The sequence below is a fragment of the Bemisia tabaci genome, chromosome 1, assembly GCF_918797505.1.
Source record: "Bemisia tabaci chromosome 1, PGI_BMITA_v3".
NCBI lineage: Eukaryota > Metazoa > Arthropoda > Insecta > Hemiptera > Aleyrodidae > Bemisia > Bemisia tabaci.
This window is the reverse complement of record NC_092793.1, coordinates 55768718-55794833: the sequence shown is the minus strand read 5'-3', so window position 1 is coordinate 55794833 and position 26116 is coordinate 55768718. Positions and strand designations below refer to the sequence as shown.

Below are 26116 nucleotides of genomic sequence, written 5' to 3'. Positions count from 1 at the left end.
AGGCGCCCTATGAAGCGACTCCAGTCCAAAGCTACGCTATCACAGCCAGCATGTGACGTGAATGGAAACTCATGCATGCGTCAGGGATTTGCATTTCAAGTTCTTTTTCATCTGTAAAATTTCGTGTCCAGCACGATGGAGTAGCTGCGTTTCTCTGAATCGATCTAACATACATATGTAAAGAGAATCATGTTAAAGGACATATCAAACGAGCCAAAACCCAAAAAATAATGCAGTGAATTATTTTTTTATTAATGTTAACACATCAAGCAAAAGATGAGAATACAACTCACAAAAAAATTTCAGTACGGCGCACGGTGGATCGAGTCAATAGGAGAGGTCGGACAAAATTTGGAACGTTTAAACGCTTGTAACTCTGTTTATACAAAACTTTGAGCCTCTAAAAGAGGTTCCATTGGTTTCCTCGTGAAATTTTTTTTAGGAGCACCCCTTAAAATTTAAAATGTGACGAAATAAACATTAAAATTTGTAGTTTTAGTCAAAAATTTCATGGCCGACCTCTCCAATTGACTCGATCCACTGTGCGGCGGCAGACGTTTCGACCAAAAGGACTAGGGTCTTTTTCAGTGCAATAATAAAACAATGGAGACTATTCCATCTTTGCAATGATTTTAAATCTGCAGCGGCGTGATCGTTGAAATTTATGTCATTTCGATAAGACACTAAAAATACGATGTATACGACACGGCACGAATAGTTTTAATTGAAAGCCTTGTCTTATCTTGTCGTCAAAGCCAGTTTCAACAATTAGGTTGATCTCGCTTTTGGCGAGGTTTTTCACCTCAGTAACGTTCGTGGTACTGGTTAGGTTTAAAATCATATTGCACTCGGTTGCTAGGTTCATTTCAGAGGCGAGGAGTGAGTGATTGAATATCGATGTTTTCCCATTTGAAGCTGTGGTAAAGAATCGATTATTAAGGCGTTTGCTCTGAACACCCTGCTTATCAATCATTTTCCATAGGTTTAAATGACAGATCAATCAATATTTTGCGAAATACGGTACGCCACTGGTTCACTCCGTGCGGCCAAAGTCGCGTCGCACGTTGCTTGTGGAACCGTATCTTAAGTAATTGAAGCCCAACGACGAGAGAGACCGAACCCAGCTTGACGCCTCGGCGATGCGTCCACGCTAGTTCCCATGGCAACTTACGCAAGCTAATCAGAAACAGAACGGCTGTCTATTGAATTAGGGTCCTTAAAAGCGCGCTCGTTATCTTAGCAAGTTACCATGGTAACTTCATTGAAACCGACGAGATGAAAGCCGTGAAATAATCGGTCGCTCCCCATTCATCTCGATCAAGTATCATCGAGGCCTTTCATCGCTGACCCGCAATCAGTGTCCCTCTGAGCTGGTAATTAGTTTTCATTGGCTCCCGATGGAATAAAGATGTTCTAAGGCCTCTCGCCATACCTCCAATTCTCCCAGCCTGTGGACAGTCATTATCTACAGTGTCTAAACAATTAACGTTTCATGTTGGTTTCGAGAAGAGTTTTGAAATGAACCAAATGGTTTTAACCTGTTCGTTGCAAATTTTCGCGTTTTGGAAAAATGAACGAGCCGTCCATTGTACGAAGTTATAAGATGAGAGGAATAAGGAGACATTGTTGAAAATCCTGCTATGTTGCATAGGACCCTTCCGGCTCCTGAGGGCAATTGTCACGGATGGAAATGGCTTGTATTTTGCAAAAAGGAACCTGCAAGAGCATTCTTATGTTACTAGAATTAGGCAACTTACATGTTTTACATTACAATTACTGAAGACATGCAGAAAATTAAATTTGAAAGGGTATAAGTTTCAGTTTGAATTTATAATTTAGTGGCGAGGCGTGACTGATCGATTATTGATATTTCTCCATCTGAAACTGTGGTAAAGAATCGATTATCAAAGTGTCCGATGCGAACATCCTGTTTATCGATCCTTTTCCATAGGTTTAAATGAAAGACCAATCAATTTATCGCAAAGCACGCCACGCCACTAGACTCATCAATTATGTAGCATCGCGTCCTATCATGAACGCAATGTTACATTACCGACGCATCTCAAAAGTTAGTCACGCTTTTTATGTCTGCAAAGCGACAACATGAGGGTTGCGAGACACCCGGGCCCTGCGCGTGAGGTGTGTTTGCTCCCAGCCATAAAATAAAACTTCAAAGGAGGAATTTAAAGCATGAACATACGTCGACGCTCGGATTCCGCTACAGGTGATGCAATGGAACTATGGTAGAGTGAGCTGCTGCTTTAATTGAATCCACCGTTTGACAGAAAGGACACGGGGGGAGTTAGCGTTCGAGCGTAGCGTCTGGAAGTTACTATCGTGCGAATTCCGCCGAAATTCCACGAAACCTCCTCAAGATGTGGCTCAGTACAAAGCAGCGGAACACTCGCGTAAATTGTCTTTGCAAGGGCATCAAAGACGACGCACGTAGTGAAAGCTACTGCCAGGTTAAATCCTATACTACTTAGTATAAGTAGTCCGAGGTTAGTTTCTCGAAAGACGGATGCAACATGACGTCATGATAGGGCATCTAACTTCGCGTCGTTTCCCAGGCGAGGGAGCGCAATTCTATCCCACAATCGTGAAATTGGCTCGATTTTTTTTCTTCTTTTTTGTGCAAAACAACGACTGTGAAAATTCTGTCAAAAATCGATACTGACTTTTTAATGTAAGTAAAACATCGTTTACTTCAAACTGCTTCATTATTTTTGAGTAAAAATACTGACTCAGCGTGAAAATGTTTTATTTTCAACATAGTTACGTTTTTCGTTAGGAAAACGGCGATAAGTATAACTATTAACGTTTTATTGTAAGAAAAAAAACTTCGTAGCGCATGAATAACTGAAGACACTATGGCTATGGTTAGTAGGGTGTTCCGTTTTCAGACAACCATCTCAAAACCTTGCTCCCCGGGCTTTTTCCCATTCCTTTTGGTCCCCAAAAGATAATTCTGAAGTTTCAGCACCATAGCTGAAGTCTACACTTTCCCCCAAAGCGATGCAAATTTTGGAAGAAATTACATTGGTTTAAATGGGGAGAAAATAGGCAAATTCCCGGAACTACGTTTTTCGGTTGTAAAATGCGCCGAAATGATTTCAGACCTGACCATCTCTTGGAAAGTGATCCAGAGGCCTATTTTGAACGAGAAAATTCCACTTTTGACCCAAAGAGGGGGGAGGGGGGGTCAGGGCGCAGTTAGTTTTGAGGCGCTGCGCGCAGCAAAATGCTCGCATTTGACAGTTTTTGATCAACCTCAGAACAGGTCCTCCGAAGCTGAGGAGGCTAATGTATCTCATAAATTGTAATAAAATAATGTAAAAGAGTTGTTTTCATCCCTTCAGAACTATTTTCGACCATTTACACTGTTGCCAAAATCACTCAAGTGAAGAAGATGATATACACTAATTCCCTTCCAGGTTCGAGTAAATTTGGCAACAGTGTAAATGGTCGAAAATAGTTCTGAAGGGATGAAAACAACTCTTTTACATTATTTTATTACAATTTATGAGATACATTAGCCTCCTCAGCTTCGGAGGACCTGTTCTGAGGTTGATCAAAAACTGTCAAATGCGAGCATTTTGCTGCGCGCAGCGCCTCAAAACTAACTGCGCCCTGACCCCCCCTCCCCCCTCTTTGGGTCAAAAGTGGAATTTTCTCGTTCAAAATAGGCCTCTGGATCACTTTCCAAGAGATGGTCAGGTCTGAAATCATTTCGGCGCATTTTACAACCGAAAAACGTAGTTCCGGGAATTTGCCTATTTTCTCCCCATTTAAACCAATGTAATTTCTTCCAAAATTTGCATCGCTTTGGGGGAAAGTGTAGACTTCAGCTATGGTGCTGAAACTTCAGAATTATCTTTTGGGGACCAAAAGGAATGGGAAAAAGCCCGGGGAGCAAGGTTTTGAGATGGTTGTCTAAAAACGGAACACCCTAATGGTTAGCTCTATGGCTAGCTCTATGGTTTTTTTATGGGATCAAAATGTGAATATTACTCACGGTTTGGCTATACCAAGCAACGATATAGCACTTTATACCTGTATCGTCTTTAACTGAGGCACTGGATGCGAAAAGGGCACCTCTCGGTTGCAGTGTTTCAAAATCTCTGTTGCTAATTAATCCCTTGGAGAAGAATTTAAAGGGTAATTTTGCCGGAATTATTTCCATAGAAAAGTGTAGAATCAGAAGGAATATTCAGTAAAATTTTTAGTAAAATGGATGCATTCACTTCCCTTACAATGAATGAAATATCAGAGGAGACCCTGAAACATTGCAACCGAGAAGTGCCCTTTTTGCATCCAGTGCCTCAATTTTAAGGGGGTCGTGGATATCACAAAAATTACTCGAAGTCTGACTTTTTTCGTCCTAATAATCTTATATTACGATGTATACTCGTTGCGTCTACCTGTGGTGAATGACATGGAAAAGGAACCTCTTAACGTGAAAAACTCAGGCTTTATTCATTTGTTAAAAGAAAGTTGAATACATTATTTTAACCCTAAATGTTATTTTAGACTTTTCGTAACACTGATATGAAATTACTCAACGTTTTGCATTTCGAAGTTACACTGTAGCACAAGCGGCACTCGAAGTCCACACATCAACACGCGACTCTCCGTGGGTCACGGTCGGGCGAATATAAAACGCCTTCAAATGCGCGTGATACTGTGCAACACACCGAAGTTGATATAGTTGTATTCTTAGGTTCGAACCTAACTCGAGTGAATTGCTCTATTAAAAAAGACGTGTCAACCTTCTAACTTCTGTACTTCAAGTTACCTGCTCGCACATTTAATGCCCATTATTGCCCGGGACAAGAATTTAAACTTATTAAATAAAATTATTTTAACTTTTGATTTAAAAAGAAATAATCGTCATTATTAAATAGGCCAACGAAAGAGTCTCGCCTGAAAGAACTTTTTTTTTGAAACTTTGATAGTATTCGGGCCCGTCCGATATGTCCCGGTATGTGTTATTTGACAGGAAACTCAAAAATTCAGTCAAATTTTCAAAATGTCAAAATCCAAGATGACAGTCGTGGCCTAAAATGCTATCTCAGCTCTTGTTCGATTTATTTTTTGTGGAGCTCTGTATCGGGGGGTTACTTTTTGTCACGAATTTCGAATTTCTAGTCAAATTGTCGTAATTCCAAAATTCAAGATGGCGGACGTGACCGAAAGTGGTATATTGGCTTTCCCAAACATATCATATCATTGAAATCAAGACATGTATCTAATTTCTATTCATTCTCAAAATCAATTTACCCTTACTTAATGTAGACTTTGATATGAGTGCATTGTGTGGGTGCGCTCTTCAACACATCAGTGTTGAAACTGCTTGTTCTTTTTTTTCTAACCGATCGTTAGTTTTCTAACCGATTCTTTAAAAAAATAATTCCATTCACTCCGATACAACTGTGAAATCTCCACATTTTAAAGCAATGATGCAAATTAATTTTCTTTTATCTCACCTTTTTGGTTGTATACATACTTACCTACCACTTTAATCTGTCTTACTTCCTGAGAGAAGGGGTAGGGGCAGACAAAATAGTGAGATTGAATCATTTTTGTGGTTTAAAAGCTTATAATCTGGCTCTTATTCTATCGGCTTTTGTGTAGGGGGCGGGGGACAACTTTTAAGATGCCTCTTCTTTATTCGATAGGATTGTTTCAAAATTGAGTTCAAGAAACTGGGACGCGCCCCGCCGTGACGCGAGAAAACTGTTCTCTTTTATTTTTCTCGTTTTCTGAGGCCGGATCGTAAACACTTGTATATCCCTCGCTCTTTGAATCTGACTGTCGCAACAGCACGGGCACGGGTGGGAACGGCTCAATCCAGTTTGGACTGTTTTCATTGCCAGTTTAGTCCTTCCAAATGCACTCTTTGAGTTGCGTAGGCTTCAAAACAACTTTAGGTTTCTCTCCTAAATGTCACCTTGTCACCTTCCGGCCAAAGAATCACAATAAGCCCCATGAGACGTTCCAAAATTTACGTAACGCTGGCTTGAGAGAACACTTTGGAAAAATTTCGGGGTTTTTTGGAAATATTTCGCTGAAATGCGACGGGAAGAGGTCGACAAAGGTATGAAAAGATTCATTCAAGAAGAGCGGGGTTTTCAATTATTCGCTTATTTTTTTTCAAACACCCCCCCCCCCCCGCGCTCGTATTTGTTACGTAACGCTGGGCTTGACCTCAATTCCCCCTCGTAAAGCACTGTAACGCTGGCTCAAACCCTCCTCCCCTTCAGTGCGTTATACGTAATACTTGAAAGGCCATTGTAAAACATTCCTTAATTCAATAATATTAACAAGTTTTTAAGTTTGATAACTCTTGATAAATCTTCGGCACTAAGTTCCCTTTTTAACCTTTTTTGTGGGCGACGCTATTCTATCTTTTGACCTTGAGTGAAACTCAATTATGTGTATCAGGAGCGGAGTGTCTGCATTATCGGACGGACTTATTGATCAAAGATAATGAAGGAAGCTCCCAGGGAAGTTGCAGAGTCAAGCAAGCTCCGATCTGGGGAGCGATCAAACAGCCGAGGAGCAGGTTCTACAACTTAATTAATTGCAATTATCATCCCGAGGATTTGGACTTAGGCTTTGTTAATTCCTCTAGTTTAGGGTTGAAGGTGGCCCTGAAACCAAAAGCTGACAATTAAAACGTTAGAAACGCTTGCAGTAATCTATAGGGAAGCTTAGCATTTCAATTACATCGAAATGTGCTCACTCGAAAAGAAGTTGGGTGGGGAAAGGAGGGAAAAGAGGAGTGAACAAAAGATGGAGCCAAGAAGAAGGATCCATTATGTAGGCATTGTTGACTGAGGCCTTGAATTTGTCGAAGAGGACTTCTCTTAAAGACGATTAATTCATTGTAGGTGGATGTATTCCATCCAAAAGGTCAGATACAAAAATAAAAAAAGAAATTAATTGATTTTGGATCCATGGCCGCTTCGAAACCTGGACTCACGTAACAACTCTAGCTTAAGATTTCTCCTTCAAAGATGTCTTCAAAAAGTTTCCATCGGTTTGTTTCCATTCTCAAATAATGTAATCTGAACCCTACGCCATCATTACAAGTTTCGAGACTCTTAACATTTTTATTTTTTGTCAAAGTTATATGCAGAGCACAGGTCCATGTCATTAAATTATTAGCCATCGGCATGTAATGATGGCAAAAACAGCCTTCGTTTTCAAAGTTTTCTTGGCTTGGTTTACTTTGGCCGTGAATCCAGTCGATCAATTTTATAATAAGCGAGCAACTCACCAAGCCTTGACTGTTGTACGCAGCGCGAACATATAAGAACGCCTTCAATATTTTGGTTATGCGAAATGACCGTCGTTACGCACGAATAGTGGTATCAGAATTTTGCAATGACATTACGTATATAATTGAAGCGGCTCCCTTCGGAAACGAGAGGAAAACATGAAAGTGAGGCCTCGGAAATGAATCGGTTGGTATCATTTCATAGCAAAATGAAGAAATATTCGCGACTGTATCGAGTTAACGTTCCTCTGAAGATGTCAGCTCAGTGCGGGAGCCGATAAGGCAGGAAGCGGAAAACGAGCCCATTTAGGGGGGATGCGAGGTTTCAAGACCGCAATTACGCGTCGGTAGGAAACGCACAAGCATTTAAGCGCATAAATCCGTTTGAAGGTAGGATGTACTCCTGTGCTAAGTAACTCCATCACATTCCGTATTTATGATCATTATGTGAAATTTGTAACTTCAAGCCACCACTAATGCTCGCGTATATCATTCTGAATCTGATAATGGATTATCAAGTTGAAGCTAATTTGCGCAGAGTCAGGAAATGGAGGGGCTAAATTGACCTGAATAAACGTGTAGACCCATTGAAAGAAAAGTGCCCCAAAAATTGTATCCAGCGTATTCTCATTCTTACATAGTCGTCTTTTTCGTTGTATTGCTTTATTACTATATTACATGTACTGTATTACATTGTATTGTGTATTACTGTATTACATGTATATTTTGTGTATTACTACGAACAGATTGCGCTCAAGACGCACCGCGTTGTTTGGACCGAAAGATGGGATCTTTGCCATAATGTGCTGAAATTCAGTATAAAACTGATCTTACGAGAGAGGGGAGTGACTTTATGAAGGAAAACTTCATAACCGAATAAGCGTTTTATATCGGGAAATTTTTTGTCTTACTGTATTTTAGCAATGGCGGCAAAATCACTTTTTTGCGTTATACTTTCTTGAAACTCTCTTTTATTTTTCTTTACCCTGTCACAAACGTCGGAAAGAAATTTCAAATCGTTATATTCGTTATTTATTTTTAAACAAAATACATTCGAAAGACTTTAGTCCCATAAGACTTTGATCATCGATCAATGTATAGATAATTCCTTAACAGCCAAGCTGGAGAGGCTAATTTTACCCAAATGACCTATTTATGTGCTGATGCAGGTATGAAGATAAACCTTCAATACTGAACGAAGTAGAAAATTACTCATTACGTACAGAGGTCATACAACCTTCTCCTAAAAAAATTAAATACTCCAATTCAGTTTGATGTCGAATTAAATATCCTGAAAACAGCTGGCAATGTTTTTGCCCCTCTACAAGACCTTTCTCTCAGTGTTTTAAAATTAAAATACATTTGAATGTGAATTTTCAAGTTTGCGTAAACTTTAGAGCAGAACTTTCGAGGGGCGAATCCAATTTTTCAACACTTACTCCCACCCACAGGAAAAAATCCATCCGCACCACCCTCTACACCCACCTCCAGGTCTTCATCTCAGTGCACCGAGCCACAAAATGAGCCATTCGCTCCACGGCAGGAACAAGAAACCTGTTTCTCTCTGTCTGTCTCTCCCCCTCACCCCTCTCTCCCTCCCTTCTCTCTCTCCCCTCCTCTCTCTCCCTCTTTTCTTCCGTTCTCGTGAGTCCCGAAGCTAGCTGTGCCAAACTTAATGTAAACAACACCCACAACGTATAATTCCAAAAAATACCAGGGAATTTCTCAAACATTTGACAAGCAAGCGCATAAATCTGATCGCAAGAATAAAAAAATGTGCGATGTGAACGATCCATCACTTAAAATGGCTACCTTTGTTTCTCGACCACTCCCCCTCTCCACATCGATTCATGACCTTCACATTTCCTCCATGACGACTTTATAGCCTGAAGATTTCGCTGCGCCAATCACTCTTTTGTCAATTACTTATGAACCTGACAAATTTTGATTCGCCATGGCATCGACACTTGTTTGTGAATTGCACTCGGTCGCATCATCATTGCATTTGGACGTATTTATGCTAAAAGGAACTATGTGCATAGGGTTTGCGTGTGAGATAGTTCCTTTTAGCATAAATACGTCCATTTCTTGTTCAAGTAGCAGGCGCGTTATGCAGTATCCTCACAAAATGGACTGACTTCTGGGCTTGTACTTTTCAAGCTGTGAGCAGGTTGATTTTCCTAACTAAACGTGTTAACAGGGAAATGCTCTGAGTAACTCAATTTGTTCCTTGCCAAATGTCACTACAAAACGGATTGTACTCTTTCTCACCTAAATTTTTTTAAAATTTCGATTTGTAGCAACTATTTTACAACATTGTTCTGGAGCAAGCTCTCGGACGGTTTCAGGACATTTTGTCAACGATTTCCTGTCCGCGCACCTTTTTTGTCCAGTAGTTTACGCCCACCCATAAAATAAGCAACGGTGACTTGGTCCAGATGTTATATTTTAGTCGGTATGTAAAATTATATTGACTATATGGAAATGAGAAATTGAGAGAGAAGGAGGTGTTGTTATGGTTGCTCATTTTCTAAATGAAATGTTATTACTTTCTCCTTTTGAATCATCTTTTTAAATTGTCAATGGTGAATATTTGGTTTTATTTCTATCCTTAAAATGTTTGATGCACAATATACCTTATATGTGTATAGGTACTTTTTTTATTTTTTTAATTTTTTCTTTACGAAATTATTACTTCATTTTGAAAAAATTTATATTTTTAAAACGTGACAAATATTTGTAAAACCTTTTCCAAGCGACATTAATCTCAATGAGCCGCAGTTGTGCCGACAGAAACTGCAAAAATGAATAAAAAAGGAAACAAAACCAAGAAGCACGCAATCTTTAGTTGTAATCCATTTGTACATCGATCTTTTAGAGTCAAATACGTCACATTTTGAGCATTTGGTTGCGCGTACACCTCGCTGCAGCACAATAAAAGCACAAAATTTAAAGGAAAAAATTAAAGTGCTTTGGAAATTATTAAGTTTGACACAGAACCACCAATATTTTAAAAACACACATTATAATATTATTCTCCTTTGATAAATTGATACACATTTTTCCCCATCAATTTGAATGAAAATAATCAATGCAGAGTGTGCAAACATTTCAAAATCATGAGTTAAAAAACGCTTACTATGCGAGTGTAAATATTAAAGCCTAACAGAGCAGAGCGGCGTGCTGCCAGCGCGAGAGGCTCACTGGCGCCTACAAACCTATGTGGATACTTCACGCATTGCGCAATGCTGGAAGTATCCACTTAGGTTTGTAGGCGCCAATGCGCGTTCCGCGCTGACCGCCCGTCCGCCGTGCGGCGGCGCGGCGCCTGAAGCAACTATTCTACAACAGAGGTGTTGCACAGTATTATACGAAATTGAACGTATTAAGAATGACAGGCATCCTTTAAAAGTACAGATCTTTCCTCGCAATATAAATCAAGATACTTACCGTACACAGGAAAAATCTAAGAGCCTTTAGCTGAGGCAAATATAGAGGTTCATCCGGTTCAGGTCTAACAAGGTGGGAAAATCTTGGAAGATAATTAAGTCCTGTTACACCAAAGAGGTGTAGAGAGTTTTAGTGAATTTTGTCTCATGGAATTGATACTCCCCCATTTTTACCAAAACTCTCAATTATATATTATTCTCCGTTGGACCAAACAGACAAAACAAAAAAAAACAAGCAAACCCTCATTCTTCCAAGACAGTTTACATTTTCATCCTAAAACGTCGTGAGCAATTGTCGTTTGTATTTACATGTGGGCCAATTAACTTGGGGTCTCAACTGGAAAGTGGACCAAAACTCCCGTGCCGAAACAACCCGTGGACGTAAATTACTGGAAAAAATAGGTGCGCGGACAAAAAATCGTTGACGAAATGTCCTACATATATAGCCTCTCGGACACCTTCGGAACTGCGAATGAGGAGGGGATCGTCCTCTGTTCCATGGACTCTCTTTTATTTATTTTTTTGCAAAGTGCTCTCCACCTCTCCACTGCCGCCCTGTGGAAAAACACCATGTGAACACTCGAATGTTGCCAAATTACCTCAGATGAAATATTTATTTTTGAAAAAAATTGAGTAATATATTCTCCCCGAATATAGAGACCTTCAATTAAATTGCGAGTAGAATCTTTGGAGCGTTGAAAGAGATATATTATCGAAATCTTTTTGAAATTCGTAGTTTATCGGAGAAGATTCGGTAATGTTTACAAATTCAAAGGGCGCTTTTCCTTAAAACCGCAATTTACCTTTTCGTGGATTTATGGCTGGAGTCCGGTTTTAGCAATGCTGCTGAGTGTTTTGCGAATCCAATGTTGGTTTCAAACTAGTGCGGGAAAATACGAATGATTGAAGAAGTACTTAGGGGCCGTCCTTAATGCACTTTTTCGGAAATTTTGACTCCCCGTGTAACGCTTTTGTGACGTAGGTTTCTTAAGTCCTTTGACCAGTACAAACAAAATGATGTTAGGCTCTCCTCGACTCTCCCCCCCTCCAGAGCGTTACGTAATTTAAGATGGGCCCCTTCTGTATTTTTGCTCCTCTGTCATCACCCTGAATGCTCGTTCCAGGTGACGAGTTTATGTCTGCCGTGCTAGGGAAAAACGCCGTATGAATCTTCAAGCGTTGCCAAATTTCCTTTGATAAAACACAAATTTCCTAGTAAATTTGTGGATATTTTCCTTGCAATTTTCCAGATAATTTTGTTCACAATTTCCCCAAAAGTCCCTGATACTCCAAAGGAAAAACATTCATAACGTTCCTCAAAAATAAAAATGTTATCGGAGGAAATTTGGCAACTCTTGAAAGTTCACACGGCGTTCTTCTTTAGCACGGAAGATGTATGCTCTTAAATTTGGCGGCGGTGAGTTTGACCACGGCCACGGTGGTTGGCGGCGCGACAACATAAGAGTGAAAGTTTGGAGGGAGGGGGTAGTGCCCAATGCCCGCGCGAGCGGGGGGTCGGGAGGGATAGTGGCGGGGGGAGGGGGTGGTGCCACTGTTTTGGAGGGACACGCGCGCTCCTTATCTCTGAAATGTCTGGCATCCCCACGAGTTTTCGGTTTAGTTAACGTTCGCGGCTTGCTGACTCTACGGCTCGCGGCGTATTACGGCCCGCTCTATCTTTCACACTGTTTATCTTCTCCCTCAACCCCCTGTTTTTCTATTTTTCTTACCCAACTCACCCCCGTCCCACGTCCTTTTCATTCACTTCTTAAATTTTGACGTCACCTTATCCTATTCTTCTCCATTTCCTCATTTATTCGGCAACCTCGCAGTAAAATATCGCGCGGAATCGCAAAAATCAAAATATAAACAAACGAAACGCGCCTTTTTGATTTTAACTTTTGAAACTCTCGCATTTATATGTATGTGCCGTGTTGATTCATGAACGAATTTTGGAAAAAAGAAGAAGAAAAAATACACAATATTGCGAGCACCTACGTTTGAAATTATTGTACAAGTTTTTCAATAATTATTTTCAGTGATCGTGTGTTCGTATTGTTAGTGAAGGACTTTTAGAATTTGTTACCCACTGCAATTATACCTGTATGATTTGAGAGGAGGCCATCAAGTTATTTTGTGGTCAAAAAAAATCGGCCGCTTGGGACTCTGTTATGTGATCAACTAAACTGCGTCCATTAAAGTTGCATACAACTCGAAACTTTGCGCTAATATCTGGCTGGACAGCAAATTTATGTTCCCGCGTGAACCATATGATCTTAAACATCTTATACTGCCGTATCAACAGAAAAGTTAAAAGAGGAAAGTCCACTTTTTTGGTGAATCATCAATTTTGTTGTCAAATTTGTATTGTTATTCAGTTTTAATCGGAAAATATTCTATTTTTTATACTCGAAGTTCTTGTATTCTGGTGAAAAAAGAGGTAGTAAATCGAAAAGCAAATCAAACGCAGACACGGGTTACTCAATCAAATTTTGATATTCCTGATTGTATTCAAAATTTCGAATTATATCGGCCTAAGAAATTAAAGTTGCAATACTCCTCATCGATTTCATTTTAAGTTAGTGCAAATTTTCAACCGCTAAAAATCAAAAGTTCAAGGAAGCTATTTTTCAAAGCATCAGTTTTTTGCCTAAATTTTATTACTTACTTATATATTTATCAACAAAAAAGACACAATTTTCTGTTGTTCGTGTAGTTTCCCAGGAGACACTGTTCAATCGAAGCGAGACTTACCCGAGAAGACTCAATGAGGAAATAACGAGAAAATGTGACAAATGTCAGTGCGGGAGTAACTCTTTTAAGTTGAGGGACTTTCCGGTGTACTATGAACGCGTACGGATCGGCGTGAGGCGAAGTTTGGATTTGTGAGGTTAAATATGTTCGACGGACTGAAGAATAATGCCATCTCGAAGCTGACTCTCTCTCGCTTTCTATCGCAAAGCCTGTAAGTTATTCAGCGTGCTCTCTATTTCCCTTTTTCCCAACCCTCTTTTTGAGTTGTGAGGTACTTTCCATATGAAAGTCTCTATATTCACGCAGAAAGAATCGTTGCTCTTACTGTGATCATTGTGGATTCTAAGGAAAAAACATACTGTTCTAGTCGTGGTTACAATGTTACTTTTGCGATACTATATAAATAGTTCGGTCCTGATAACAATACTTTATCGTGAGAGCAACGATTATTTTCCTCCTTTTTTGCTATTTTTGGTTACACTCTTTTTTTTTGTCAGAAAAAATTGACATACTTTTATATGTTCCCAATATAATAAAATAATTCGGGACGTTTTGGCAAGTGAACCTGTCCATTATCAACTGGCGAAAGAATAAAAAAAGTAAAAATTAGAAAAACAATTACGTATTAAAATAAATCAGTGGGTTCATGGGATCAGCTTCAACGTAAAGTCGGACTGATCCTTTCTTTAGGATCAGTAGGTTCAGTCCTTTTTCCCACCAGGGCTGATAACGCGGACTTATTTTCATGTGATTGTTTTTCTTATTTTTTATCGTCTTAATTCTTTCAGCATTTGATAATATCCAGGGTCACCGGCCGAGTAGTTCCGTGCGAATGAATTGTGTTACAGCATTGTATCCCACGTTTCTATTGTTGTTTTTACCATGTCATGTTTTTCCATTTTAACTTCTGTAACATCCAATGAATAATATAGACTTTAATTTTCAGAATTCTCGGGTATAATCCACTCAGATCCTAAAGGGTAAATTAAATTTTAATTCAAACAGATGCATTGTGCCAGAAAAAATGACAGTTTTTGTGGCGCTCTAGAAGTTAGAAAAAGTGAATTTTTGCTCTTTTGATCATTAACACTTCAATCATATCATATTTTATTTTAGTGGCATGTAGCGTCCAATCGCTGCCTAAGAGGGGAAATAGTGAAAATTGTCCGTTTGAATCTTCACCTCAAACCATATTTGGAGGGCAAACTCATTACGGCTTTGGCAACCGTGGTAATGATATGACCGGGAGGAGGTGGATTATGAAATGAGCGCATTTCGAATGCAAAGAGCGTAACGTTTGAATATGGACGTATTTCTATCAAACGGAACTATGTGCATTAAGACATGAGCCCTGAGACCCATAAGAATACACGTATAACAGGGCTCACTCCATAATGCACATAGTTCCGTTTGATAGAAATACGTCCATATAATCCTCTTCCTGATGCCAGCCGAATCCAAAAGGTTATTAAGATAAATTTTACCACACTTCCGGTACAGAACACGGTCGTCGTTTGCATAGCGGGAGCACGCACCTCCGTTTGAAAGTCACATGGATTTTTTTTTTAAAAAAAAAGTAAAAAAATCTCTCGGGTATTTAAATACTTTTTTCTGTCATATCTTCAACACACTATGAAAATTACTTCGTTAGATATGAAGCAATCGTCAGCATGCAATTTGCCAAATCTTTTCTGGAAAGTATCAAGGGTACATTAGATAATGACCTAAAGCGTTTCATTACTGTATCCAGCAATTTTTGTTTGAGCATATCTGTACGAGGAACATTTCCGTTCGGATCAGAAGAAGCATAAATAAACAACGTTTTACGCATCAGAATTGGACGGTGTCATGCAAACGAATGGGTCAGTTGCGCTGATCATAGAATCGTGTTTTGATGCTTGATTCTTGTGGACTAGCTGAAAATAATAAGATCAGTCCAAACAGCAACTTTCTGCGTTCAATATATCGCGCTTTAGAAAATTTTTAATGACGTCAACCTCCGCGTTAGTGACACCCTTCATTTCTTCCACCTTGCTTTCATTCGTCAGGGAGTTATTCCATGTTCACTGGTTACTCAACGTGAAAGTTAAACCCGCATGAAAGCAAGGTGGAAGAAACCGAGGGTGTCACTACCGCCGCGGATGACGTCATAGAGCGACTTTTTCGAACCGCGTTATCTCCGTTAATAATGAACGTAGAGAGCTGATGTTTATACAGAGCTAGTTACTTTTAGCTGATCTACAAGAATCAAGCATCAAAACACGATTCTATGACTAGCGTAACTGCCCTTCTACATCTACAGGGAGATTTAGCCTTATTGTTTCCATTATACAAGCTCAGTGTAACGAGAGAAATCCTAGGACTTGCTTTCTGTCTTGGTATAAACCCGATCTTCCTTTTCCCAAACCCTCACTGCTCAATTTCTAATCGGCATCACTGGATGGCGGTATCAAAAACCATGAAGTCCATTCATAGAATGGTATCGCCAGCACCTTCTGATAATGAAGTTAGTTCAACTTTCAGCCCGCACCATATCACCGCAGGGAAGTCGAACTTGCCACTCAACAACTTTGCGGGAGGAGTCGAAAGACGCGGTACCTCAAACATTAGGGAAACGTATTGTCGCATTCTGTGAATTGGCGTGACTTTCGTCACGCGGAAATACTTTTCATAAACAGTCAGAGAACTCAAAGTTAAGTCAGTGGACAAGTTCTGAATGGAGGTAGCCCATTCCATGTTGAAACTGCTATGAAAACATCAGGAGATCCGGAAAATATCACTCCCACAAACAACAGACCGGAGGAATTCTCAATTAGTTAAGTGTGTAATAAATGAATGTCACACTTTTTGTATCCCGTGAATAGACTGATTTAGTTGCTACGCTATGGTTCGAAAGTAAACAAACACGTAACCTTGTTTCTCATTCGCGACCTTTGCGCCATGGTGGTAAAATGCGTCCAAGTGTTTCTTACAATCAAAATGTCTCGTGTATAATAAGTCCTCAATTGATTTATGACCGGACAATGACTAAATTATTTTAATCAATTAACACAATTGACTCATGAAAAATTTGTGCATGATGTTATGTTTGTTTTGGTTTGAACCACTAGTTCAATATTATATCGAATAACTCAGTCACTAAATCAGTCTATTTGAATGCTCCCTACCATGCTATTTTCCGTCACCTTCATGTGTTAAGCGGAAAATCTACATAGTCAAGTGATGAACCTTTGCTTGATTATCTCGTTCAAAAATCACGTCGAACTTCTTAAATATGTACAAAATTGTAAACTTTAGCTCAAATTAACCGCGTCCGCGCACACTTTCTTCTTGGCCACTCTCAATCCTCTTTGCCCGGAGAGAAAGAAAAAGCTAACCACTTTAAAAATCTCACAACCGTAAGGCTGTCACACATATTTCGCATTTGCGATTTCAATCGTTTTAAATAATTTGTTCTTTCCTTTTTAAAAAATGAGAATAAAGAAAACCACATAACTGATTGCCAGAGATTGCGAAAACAGAGCTTCCGGATGCATGTGTTACGCACAGATCGTGTAATTGCCCAATTCATGAAATGGGCAATTTTCGCGCCATTTCACGATTTGGGCAACAACATCGCCCATTTCATGAAATGGGCAATTACACGATCTGTGCGTAACACATGCTTTAAGTATAAAAATGAGCGATACGGACATGCCTACATTTTGGGGTAAGGCGAATGTACATCAGGAGTAGAGAAACATATCGATATATTAGACGAATTCTGCTGAACTATGCTGATTTCTGATCTAAAAATATGGCAAACAACGGATCAATTGGACGTATTTTTGCTTGAAGGAACTATGTGCATAGGATTTGCGTGCAACATAGTTCCCCACAGCATAAATACGTCCAATTGGATGTATTTCTGCCAAACGGAACTATGTGCATTAAGACATGAGCCCTGAGACTCGTAAGAATACATGCATTACAGGGCTCACGTCACAATGCACATAGTTCCGTTTGATAAAAATACGTCCAATTCGTCGTTTCCCTCACGAAGGAACGTAACTCCACTCCAAGGTTGCAAAACTGGCTGAAACGGTTCGTTTTTTTTACAAGAATCGAAATCGGAGCGATCTACTCTGCCGTGCTAGGGAAGAACGCCGTATGAACGTTCGAGAGTTGCCACATTTTACTAGATAAAACATGTAGTTTTGACAACATTCATGCATCATTTGTTGTTGAACTTTTCAGATATTTTAGATTAAATTGCGTACAAAATTGTCTGAACATTTGGGGGAAAATATTCACAATTTTCCCACTAAATTCGGTTTTTATCACAGGAAACTTGGCAACGTCTGAGGGTTCATACGGCGTTCTTCCTTGGCACGGCAGTACTGGTGGATTTCACCGTTTTATAGACCTAAAGCGTCGACGCGTACTTATCATTGATCCGCTTACAAATGTCGACAACCACTCATTTATCATTCCCTCAAATGCATGATCAACATCCATTTTTTTCGAGTTGTAACGAGGAATTTGGGCTTTTTTAAGCAAGCGCATTCATAATCTCACCTCGAGCGCGGTGCTTTTCAGGCGGACCTCCTACGCGCTCGAACACAGAAAAATTGACGGGTGACGAATGAAGGTCGGTATGCGGTTTTTTTTTTTTTGAATCGGTGCTTATTTCAGAGAGTATGAGCTCAATCAGAAATAGTTCATCGATGGCTAAATTAAAAAATTTGTGGTTGGTTGGGTTGGTAGATTACGTTTATTTGGTGCTTTTAACAATTGAGCCATTAACACCTTAGAGGAGAGATCAAAATGGTGTAGTACAGAATTAAACATTTAAAAAGTAGGGGTCACAAAAGGTAGTACAAAATTAAAAGTTAGGACAAGGAAAGAATACATTAAATTTGGAGATTAGTGCACGTATAGTATGTAAGATGTGTATCTGTGATTGCGCTAATTGTAGCTTATGATTTTCTTTTTTCTTAATGAAAAAATCAAGACGACATAATATATTATAGTATATATCCCAATAATTTAACAAATTTTCTGCCCTTTATGAAAATAGAAACTTTGAATCGGAAGCTTTCATGGACAGGAATTCACAAAGCAATTTCGCAACAAGCGGATCCCTCTTTTTCATAAAAAAAACTCGGTTAAATTCCTTCCTACTAAACTCCAATCCTTTCATAAACACCGACTTTATGGTGGCGAGGCGTGAATGATCAATTATCGATATTTATCCATCAGGAGCTATGGTAATGAATCGATTTTTTAACTGTTCTCCGCCAACACCCTTTTTATGGATCCTTTTTCATAAGTTTAAATGGCAGATCAATCGACGAATCGCAAAACACGGCACGCCACTGCAATTCTACTTGGCAAGTGCTCTTTTCCGCCACAGCGAGAAGACGAGAGTTTTGAGATTTCGGATCCTCGTTTTTCCTCCGGATGGTCCGATGCATCGTCGCCGTTTAGTACCAAAAATCAGCATCTCTCTCGATTTAACCCTACGTAAAATCAATAGTTTATCGCACAATTTGGCAACCTCATTCCGATGATATCTTCTTTAAACTGCCCCGCGAGGAAACCTGAGAACGCTCGCCGAGATCCGATGAATTTTAGTATCGTCCCAAAGAAAAACCTCGTGCGAGCATTCAAATATTGCCAATTTCATTCAAATATTGTCAAATTTCCCCCGAGTCGAGAAAAGTTATCATTCCTGGATATTTCCAGACACTTTAGATTAAATTGCGGTCATTAGGCTCTGGAAAATTTGATTAAAACCACCTACAATTTTCCTAATGAAATCGTAAATATTTGACCGAAAGAAATTTGGCAGCGTCGGCGACCTTATACGACTTTTTGCTCAGTGCGAGGAATACATCATAGAAAACGAGCCGGTGAAATTATGCGCCACACAATGGAACGAGTCAGTTGGTGAAATTGGACAAAATTTGGAAACTTTAAAAGCTCATAACTCTATCATTACAAAACGTTGAGGTCTTGAAAGTGGTCCCATTGGTTGCCTCGTGACATTTTATTTACAAAGCACCCCTCAAACTTTAAAATTTTACGAAATAAACATTTAATTCGCAGTCTTGGGTCAAAAAAATTGTGTCCGACATCTCGAATCGACTCGATCCATTGTGCGCCGGGAAACGAGCGGCGACCAGATTCCAGGTTTGCTCAGCAACAACCGCACAATTTGGATAGAAAAAACACGCACATACGTGGTTTCACTCTGCAGGCGCAGCGAGAACGAGGCACCAGGGACGGATTAATATCGCCCCGTGTCAAGCCAAAAGAACACAATGGATGTCGCTGAGCGCCGCAATGCCTCAACTATCCTCTGTTCCCAGGAGATGTTAGAGATCCCAGCTTCCCAGAGAGCACCGAATTAACAAACGAAAGATTTTTTCGCCGAAGAGAGTTATGCGTGCGAAAAGCATACCGACGGTGAAAAGCCCAAACCACGGACCCAGATTCCGGTTTTTCAAAAAACCCCTTGTCTCTCATGTTTCCAGTGGAGAACAAGGCAAAAATTGTGAGTTTTTATTTTATTTATTATTTTTTTACCAACACCAGTGGAGTGTCGTGCGTTTTGCAAAGAATTGATTGATCTCACTGAAAAAAAAGTGAAGTTGATTTAACATTCTGTATGTAAAAAAAGTGTGCAAGAACTTACAAAATGCTGAAGTAACTGCTGTATCAGTCTTTTTAGCAATGTAAAGATGTAAAATTAACTGCCGTATCGGCTATTTTAGCATTTTGTGACTTCTCGCAAACTTTCTTTACATCCGGAATGTTAAATCAACTTCACTTTTTTTTCGGTGCTGCGATTTGGACTGCGTTGAGCAGAAAGGAACCAAGTCACATCAGTCGGTTCTAAATTTAACTGGGCAATTTAACTTTTTACAATAGAACGTTTGTGTGGATTCTTTTGAAAATTTTAGGGAATTTGGTTCGTACTCTGCAAAAAACCCACTGAATGTTGCACATGAATCCGCACAAGCGTTTTCATGTAAAAAATTAAATTTCAAAATCAAATTGGGCAATAATTGATGTGGCTTGATTCCTTTCTGCTTAGCGCGATCCATTTAAACCTATGAAAAAGGATTGATCCATGGCCCAAGTCAATCAAGTCCGTCAGCTCACTCTAGACAGACAGTGCATCTGATTTAACATTGAATTAGACTTACTTTCAACAACAGACAACTTCATCACACCTAATTGTAACAACAAAATTCTCTTCACGAAACTCATCTCGTCAAAGTGACTACGAGCAGTTTGTCCAAACGTTTCCAGAGAATCATTCACTTTTAAGCGCTGCTGTGGACAAATATCGGATATCGATGTCCCAATTAGATGTGAACAGGAAAAACATCAATTTGCATTTAATAGCGAGCAAATGAAAATCGATTTTGCTCTGGGATGTTTATTTCCCCGGCGATTGTTTTGTCATCCGCAGGGAACATTGGTGTAACGACGATTGAAAAAATAAAAAAAGGCTTATTATTTTTTGGACACAAATAAATTTTCACGGTCGCTCATAAATAAATTTGTTATGGCGTAATTAGGTTAATTTTGAAATTAATCGATTTAGCAGCGCATTCGTCATGTTTTCATTGGTTTTATTTTTTGTCGATTGATTTACTGCAACTCGGTTGAAGATCTCTTATGAGCAAGTATAGTAAGGATACAATTTTGTTCGACTCGCTCGGACGCTTATGGACCGTACATCATTGTGTAATTTAGCACTGCAATTATATTCGATGAGATTTTTTACGCCCATACGACCGTGAAGTTTTATCAAGAAAGTTTCTTTGAGGTATCTAACACTCCTCACACTCGTATCGTGGTTCAGTGTCCTCTCCTGTAAAATCGGTTGAATTACTCGGTTAAATTATTTAAAGAGAAAAGTTTGTACAACTTCACACGTGTGGGCGTGAAAAAACTCCGTGCTTCGGTACAAAGACACGTTTTGTGTGATTAAATCTGTCAATTACGATGATCGATATGTGTGAGGGGCTTTATTAAATATTAAACTCACCGTACATATGATTTCCCACTCACATTGGTCCACTGAACTGCCGTGCTAGAGAAAAACGTCGTATGAACCTCCAGGCGCTGCCAAATTTCCTTTGATAAAACAAGAATTCCCTGGTAAACTTATGAATTTTTTTCTTTCAAATTTTCAGAGAACTTTCTTCATATTTTGTTCCAAAGTTCCTGCAACTTTAATGGAAAAATATTCATTACTTTCCTCAAAAACAAAAATTTTATCAAAGGAAATTTGGCAAATCTCGAATGTTCCTACGGCGTTCTTCCTTAGCATGGCAGTGAAGTTGTATCAAGCCGAGATAATTTAACTTGCAGACCATACACGATCTTAAACTCCCACCCTTCAAGTTATCTGAACCGATATTACATTTGGACAGCGTTCAGTACGTACCAGTCATATCTTCATCGAGAGGTTGAAAAAAGACCCTAATCGATGTCTAAAGAACAATACCGCCTACCTGCGAACTGAAGATTTTGTAGGACGAAGAAAAGGGCATCGCCATTTTTGTAATTTTGACGTTATGTTTGCAATATTTTCTTACTTTAAGACGTCATTACAACGCTTCCATGGGGGATTAGAAAAAACTAAACACTTAGATTGTATTGGATTGGATTAGAAATGTAGTTCAGTGGTAGATTTTTTTTCGGCAAGCGTTGCTCAAACAAGACGTGAAATCTAATTAGGTGCCATCTTCTTCCTTTTTTGCGCAGAACACTGGATTTCTGCTTGAATCAAAAGGAAAGCCGCCTATATCAAGAAACGTGGCTCTTCAATCCAAGAAAAATTCGGATAGAATCTAGAGTATTTTTTCTTGTCAATGTTATGATGAGTCTGGACCCTAGATCCAAGCGACTTTTTTTCCCAGTGTGTGTCGTAAATCGTTAACAAGGAGCTGGATATCCTCTCATGGGCTGGATTTAGGAACCTTCCCCCGCTGAATTTTACTGTTGTTTGTGTTGCCTTCATGGCGTATCATCAAAGTCTTGTGACTTATAATTACTGCGCGAAACACATGGCTCGATGTCAAAGCGATCGGCCTAGTTAATGATGGCTTGTGTATATTCATGGCCTATCGAGGCTGCTACGAAACGCGTGCCCTAACGACTAATGACCTCGAGGAAGACCACCACGCCATCGGATAATGAGGCTCACCCGATTCCAATGGCTCATCCTTTATTTAGTCGACCGGGCATGGAATTATTAATCGATTATGATACGTTTGCCGAGAGAATACGTATGCGTTCTCTCCCTAATCGGTCACTAACGTTGCTTGATTACACCCGTTTCAGTTCGGGTTTATTATATCCGTATCAGCAGAACTGGCACCACTATCGAGTTTTGGAACGTAGCGCCGGTAAAGCTACGAAAGCGCACGTATCTCGATCTGGCGTTTCAAAATCTCTGCTACTTTGTCTTACATTTTTTACGGTTGTCTTTTTCAAGGAGACATTGCCACATACTTTCTAGGATATTTTTATGAGAGATTTTTAAACCTCATCGGGGGAGGACACGTAGAAGAAACACGAACAATTTTGGGCGAAAAAGTCAGTCGTCTCTCAATATAATCTGCATGTGTTTAAACCGAGATACATGCTTTGTAGTTCACCGTCAATATGAAACCATCCATGAGAGAGAAACTTTTAGTTATAGAAAGACAATATTTTCTGATTTTTTTTTTCATAAATAGACAAAAATTGATGACAGAATTTTTGACTACAAACGTTTTTTTGTTTCCAATAATCATTTGAGAGTGGTCTACATCAATTCTGTGCTTTAAAAGAAGCCAAAGAAAGCATGCAGCATGTGGATAACAAGTGTTCATAATCAAAATTGCTGCTCTTCGTCTTCAGCTCTATAATATATTCGCTATACCTCCACAACTATAACAAATAATGTGATCAATTATTTTTCTCCTTGCAATTTCAAATGATTATTCCTTTACCTTTTCCACTCGTTAATGAATTATGTTTTTTCTGTTCCAGGTAAGTCATTTTATCGCCAGTTACTCTCATCGGCGGATCCAGCAAATTGGCAACATTGTTTTTCTCCATGTAAACCTATTAAAATGCATCGATTCATGGAGGGGCCAGGTGCTCCAACGAGAATAGATTTCTTAACATAAGTTTAAATGGAGAAAATTCGGTGTTACTAAACTTCTGGATCCGCTTCTGGTTACTCTTGAAATACAACACGTGCGGTTTCCTCGTAAGTTTCAATTTTCACATTTTTATCATATTAGGTAGTTTGCAGTGTTATTAATTCAGAAAAAAATAGCCACATAAGAATTCGATCGAACAAGCGAGTGACTCAACAACGACGGTATTCGAGGAGTGCTCGGCAGTCGGAGCCTTGCAACAAAATCTTGCTTTTTTACAACCTATCGTGAAACTATCATGATAATAAAAGCAGACTGTCCGTAAGAGCGTATATAGTTTTCAGCATGAGGGCAAACTGTGTTGGAGCTTTGTGTTGCTTCAATACTTTAAGGCAGTTCCAAATCTTCAAGATTCTAACGCTTTAACAATTTAACCACTATATTCATATTTTGAATCAAAATAACGTCCGTTTCTCAAAACAAACTGCTTTGAGTGCTTTGTTTTGTTTGAATAGTGCAGTCTGCTAGTTGAATAAAATAAGGCTGAAAATATATGGAAGCGAGATATTGCATTCAATTTGACAGATCAAGTATATTGCAATATTTCTCGTTTAAATAATTTCGGATTCATTTAAGCATTCGTAAAATAGATTTTTCCTTAAGGAATAGCTAAAATAAATGCTTAAAGGCGGGGTGGGCTCGTCTTCTGCCAAGGATCTAAAGTGAAACCAATATTTAAGCAAACTTTGTTCGATACCTTAACATTTGTTAACTTCCGGCGTCGATTCGCCTAAAAAAGGCATTTGTTCCTGTCAGTGAGCACTAATACTGATTGCACATACTGCACTGCAAGTAGCCATTGATATTCGTTGATCTCAACTTTGAACTTTACCTTTTCCCCGTCGCAACTTGGGTTCAACTCATGTTGTTCTACGAGCATATCGACGGTGTAAGTCGGCAATCACATAACTCGGTTTGCGACGTCGCAGACTTCCTGTCATACTTAAGTTTTTAAACGGAAAACTACTCAACGGCAATCCTTCAAAACTGCCATGATTTTCGTTCTCTGCGCGAAGAAAAGTTTGCCAAAACTTCAAGGCATGATGTCAATTTGTTCTCCTTTAAAAAAAATAACATAGAGGAGGAGATTTTCAGACACCGCAGACGAGATATGTGATTGTTGACTCACGCCGTCGATATAGCTTTAATACTACGTTATCGCCTTGAAAGTTTTCGATCAAAGCTCAACGCGAGCTTTCTATGTTAAGTCTAAAAATTGAGGAGAGCGCCATCGCAGCGGATTGCTTAACGAGCTGAGGAAATTGAAGATGCAGCATTTAGGAAGCGAGGAGCCCGATTCTAAACTAGGGTATAATTATACGAGATAGAGAGCGTTTCCCTCGGTTTTATACTGTTTTCCTTCCTATCGATCCAATTTGAATTAGGAGAAATGAATTCACGCAGACTCCATGCCCTATTCTTATTATATCAGCCTTTTTTTGTGCTTGCCGTTATTACGTACATGCGTTAGTTGGAGGAAATCTGGGGGAACAGTATGTGCGGTAAAAATTGACGCCGCTCATTGGATCGAGTCAATAGGACAGGTCGGACAAAATTCGGAAACTTTAAACGCTCGTAACTCCGTTGATACAAAACTTTGAGGTTCTAAATGTGGTTTCGTTGGTTTTCTCGTAAAATTTTCTTCAAGAAGCACCCCTTCAAATTTAAAATGTGACGAAATAAACATAAAAATTTGCAGTTTTTGTCAAAAATTTTATGTCTGACGTCTCTAATTGACTGGATCCACTGTGCGCCGTTCCAGACAAGACAACAATAATTTCATAATATTCCGCGAGAGAACTGTATTTACTGCTAGCATGCGTAAAACAGTTCCTTTTCACCTTTTTAAACTTTTTTTCACACTCAAAGGTGAGTTTTGTCGATAGTTAATCATCCAATAAATTTTTGAGAGTCTTTAACGTTGATTATTTTACAAAAAACGGAGAAAAGTTAAAAACATTTTCCAATCAGACGCCACCAGGTCTATTTTCTAATAACTGCATGTTCTCACTCATTATTATATTCGGTAACGCTGCAGCCGAGGGAATCACTACTGACAAAAATGGCGTAGAGAAAGACCCAAGAAGAGTCCATTTATGGAGAGAGTTGAGACAACGCGGCTTATGGATGTCACAAACGGGGAGAAAAGGTTAAACAAATAGGACGTTTTTTTTCTAATCTTTGATCAACCCATTCCCAAATTCCTGTCTCCGTTCCCTCTCTCATTCCATTTGTTCCTTGCCGTACTCCCGATTCCCCGGTCCATTCCAGTTTATAATCTTTGCAATTTGTGAAAATGTAATCTTTATTCCCGTTTGTGGCACGGCACTGCGAAGGCCGAAAATACGGGAACCAATCAGAAATGGATTCGCATTGTCTTTACTCTCGGTATAAGCTTATAAAAAGGACTTTAAGCCGAG

The 26116-nt window shown here is 39.3% G+C and overlaps 1 protein-coding gene across 7 annotated transcripts in view; it reads left to right on the top strand.

The window, feature by feature from the left end:
• Syt7 (Synaptotagmin 7) overlaps positions 1-26116 on the top strand; it is a 443527-nt gene that overhangs the window by 180488 nt on the left and 236923 nt on the right. For 2 of the 7 annotated variants that reach the window (XM_072303892.1, XM_072303879.1), the window contains exon 1: positions 12360-13696. The exons of the other annotated variants lie outside the window; for them this stretch is intronic. In XM_072303892.1, coding sequence (XP_072159993.1) covers positions 13629-13696 — 68 coding nt within the window. In that variant the 5' untranslated portion in view covers positions 12360-13628. Of the gene's footprint in view, positions 1-12359; positions 13697-26116 lie in introns of those variants that run through there. 7 annotated transcript variants of the gene reach the window in all.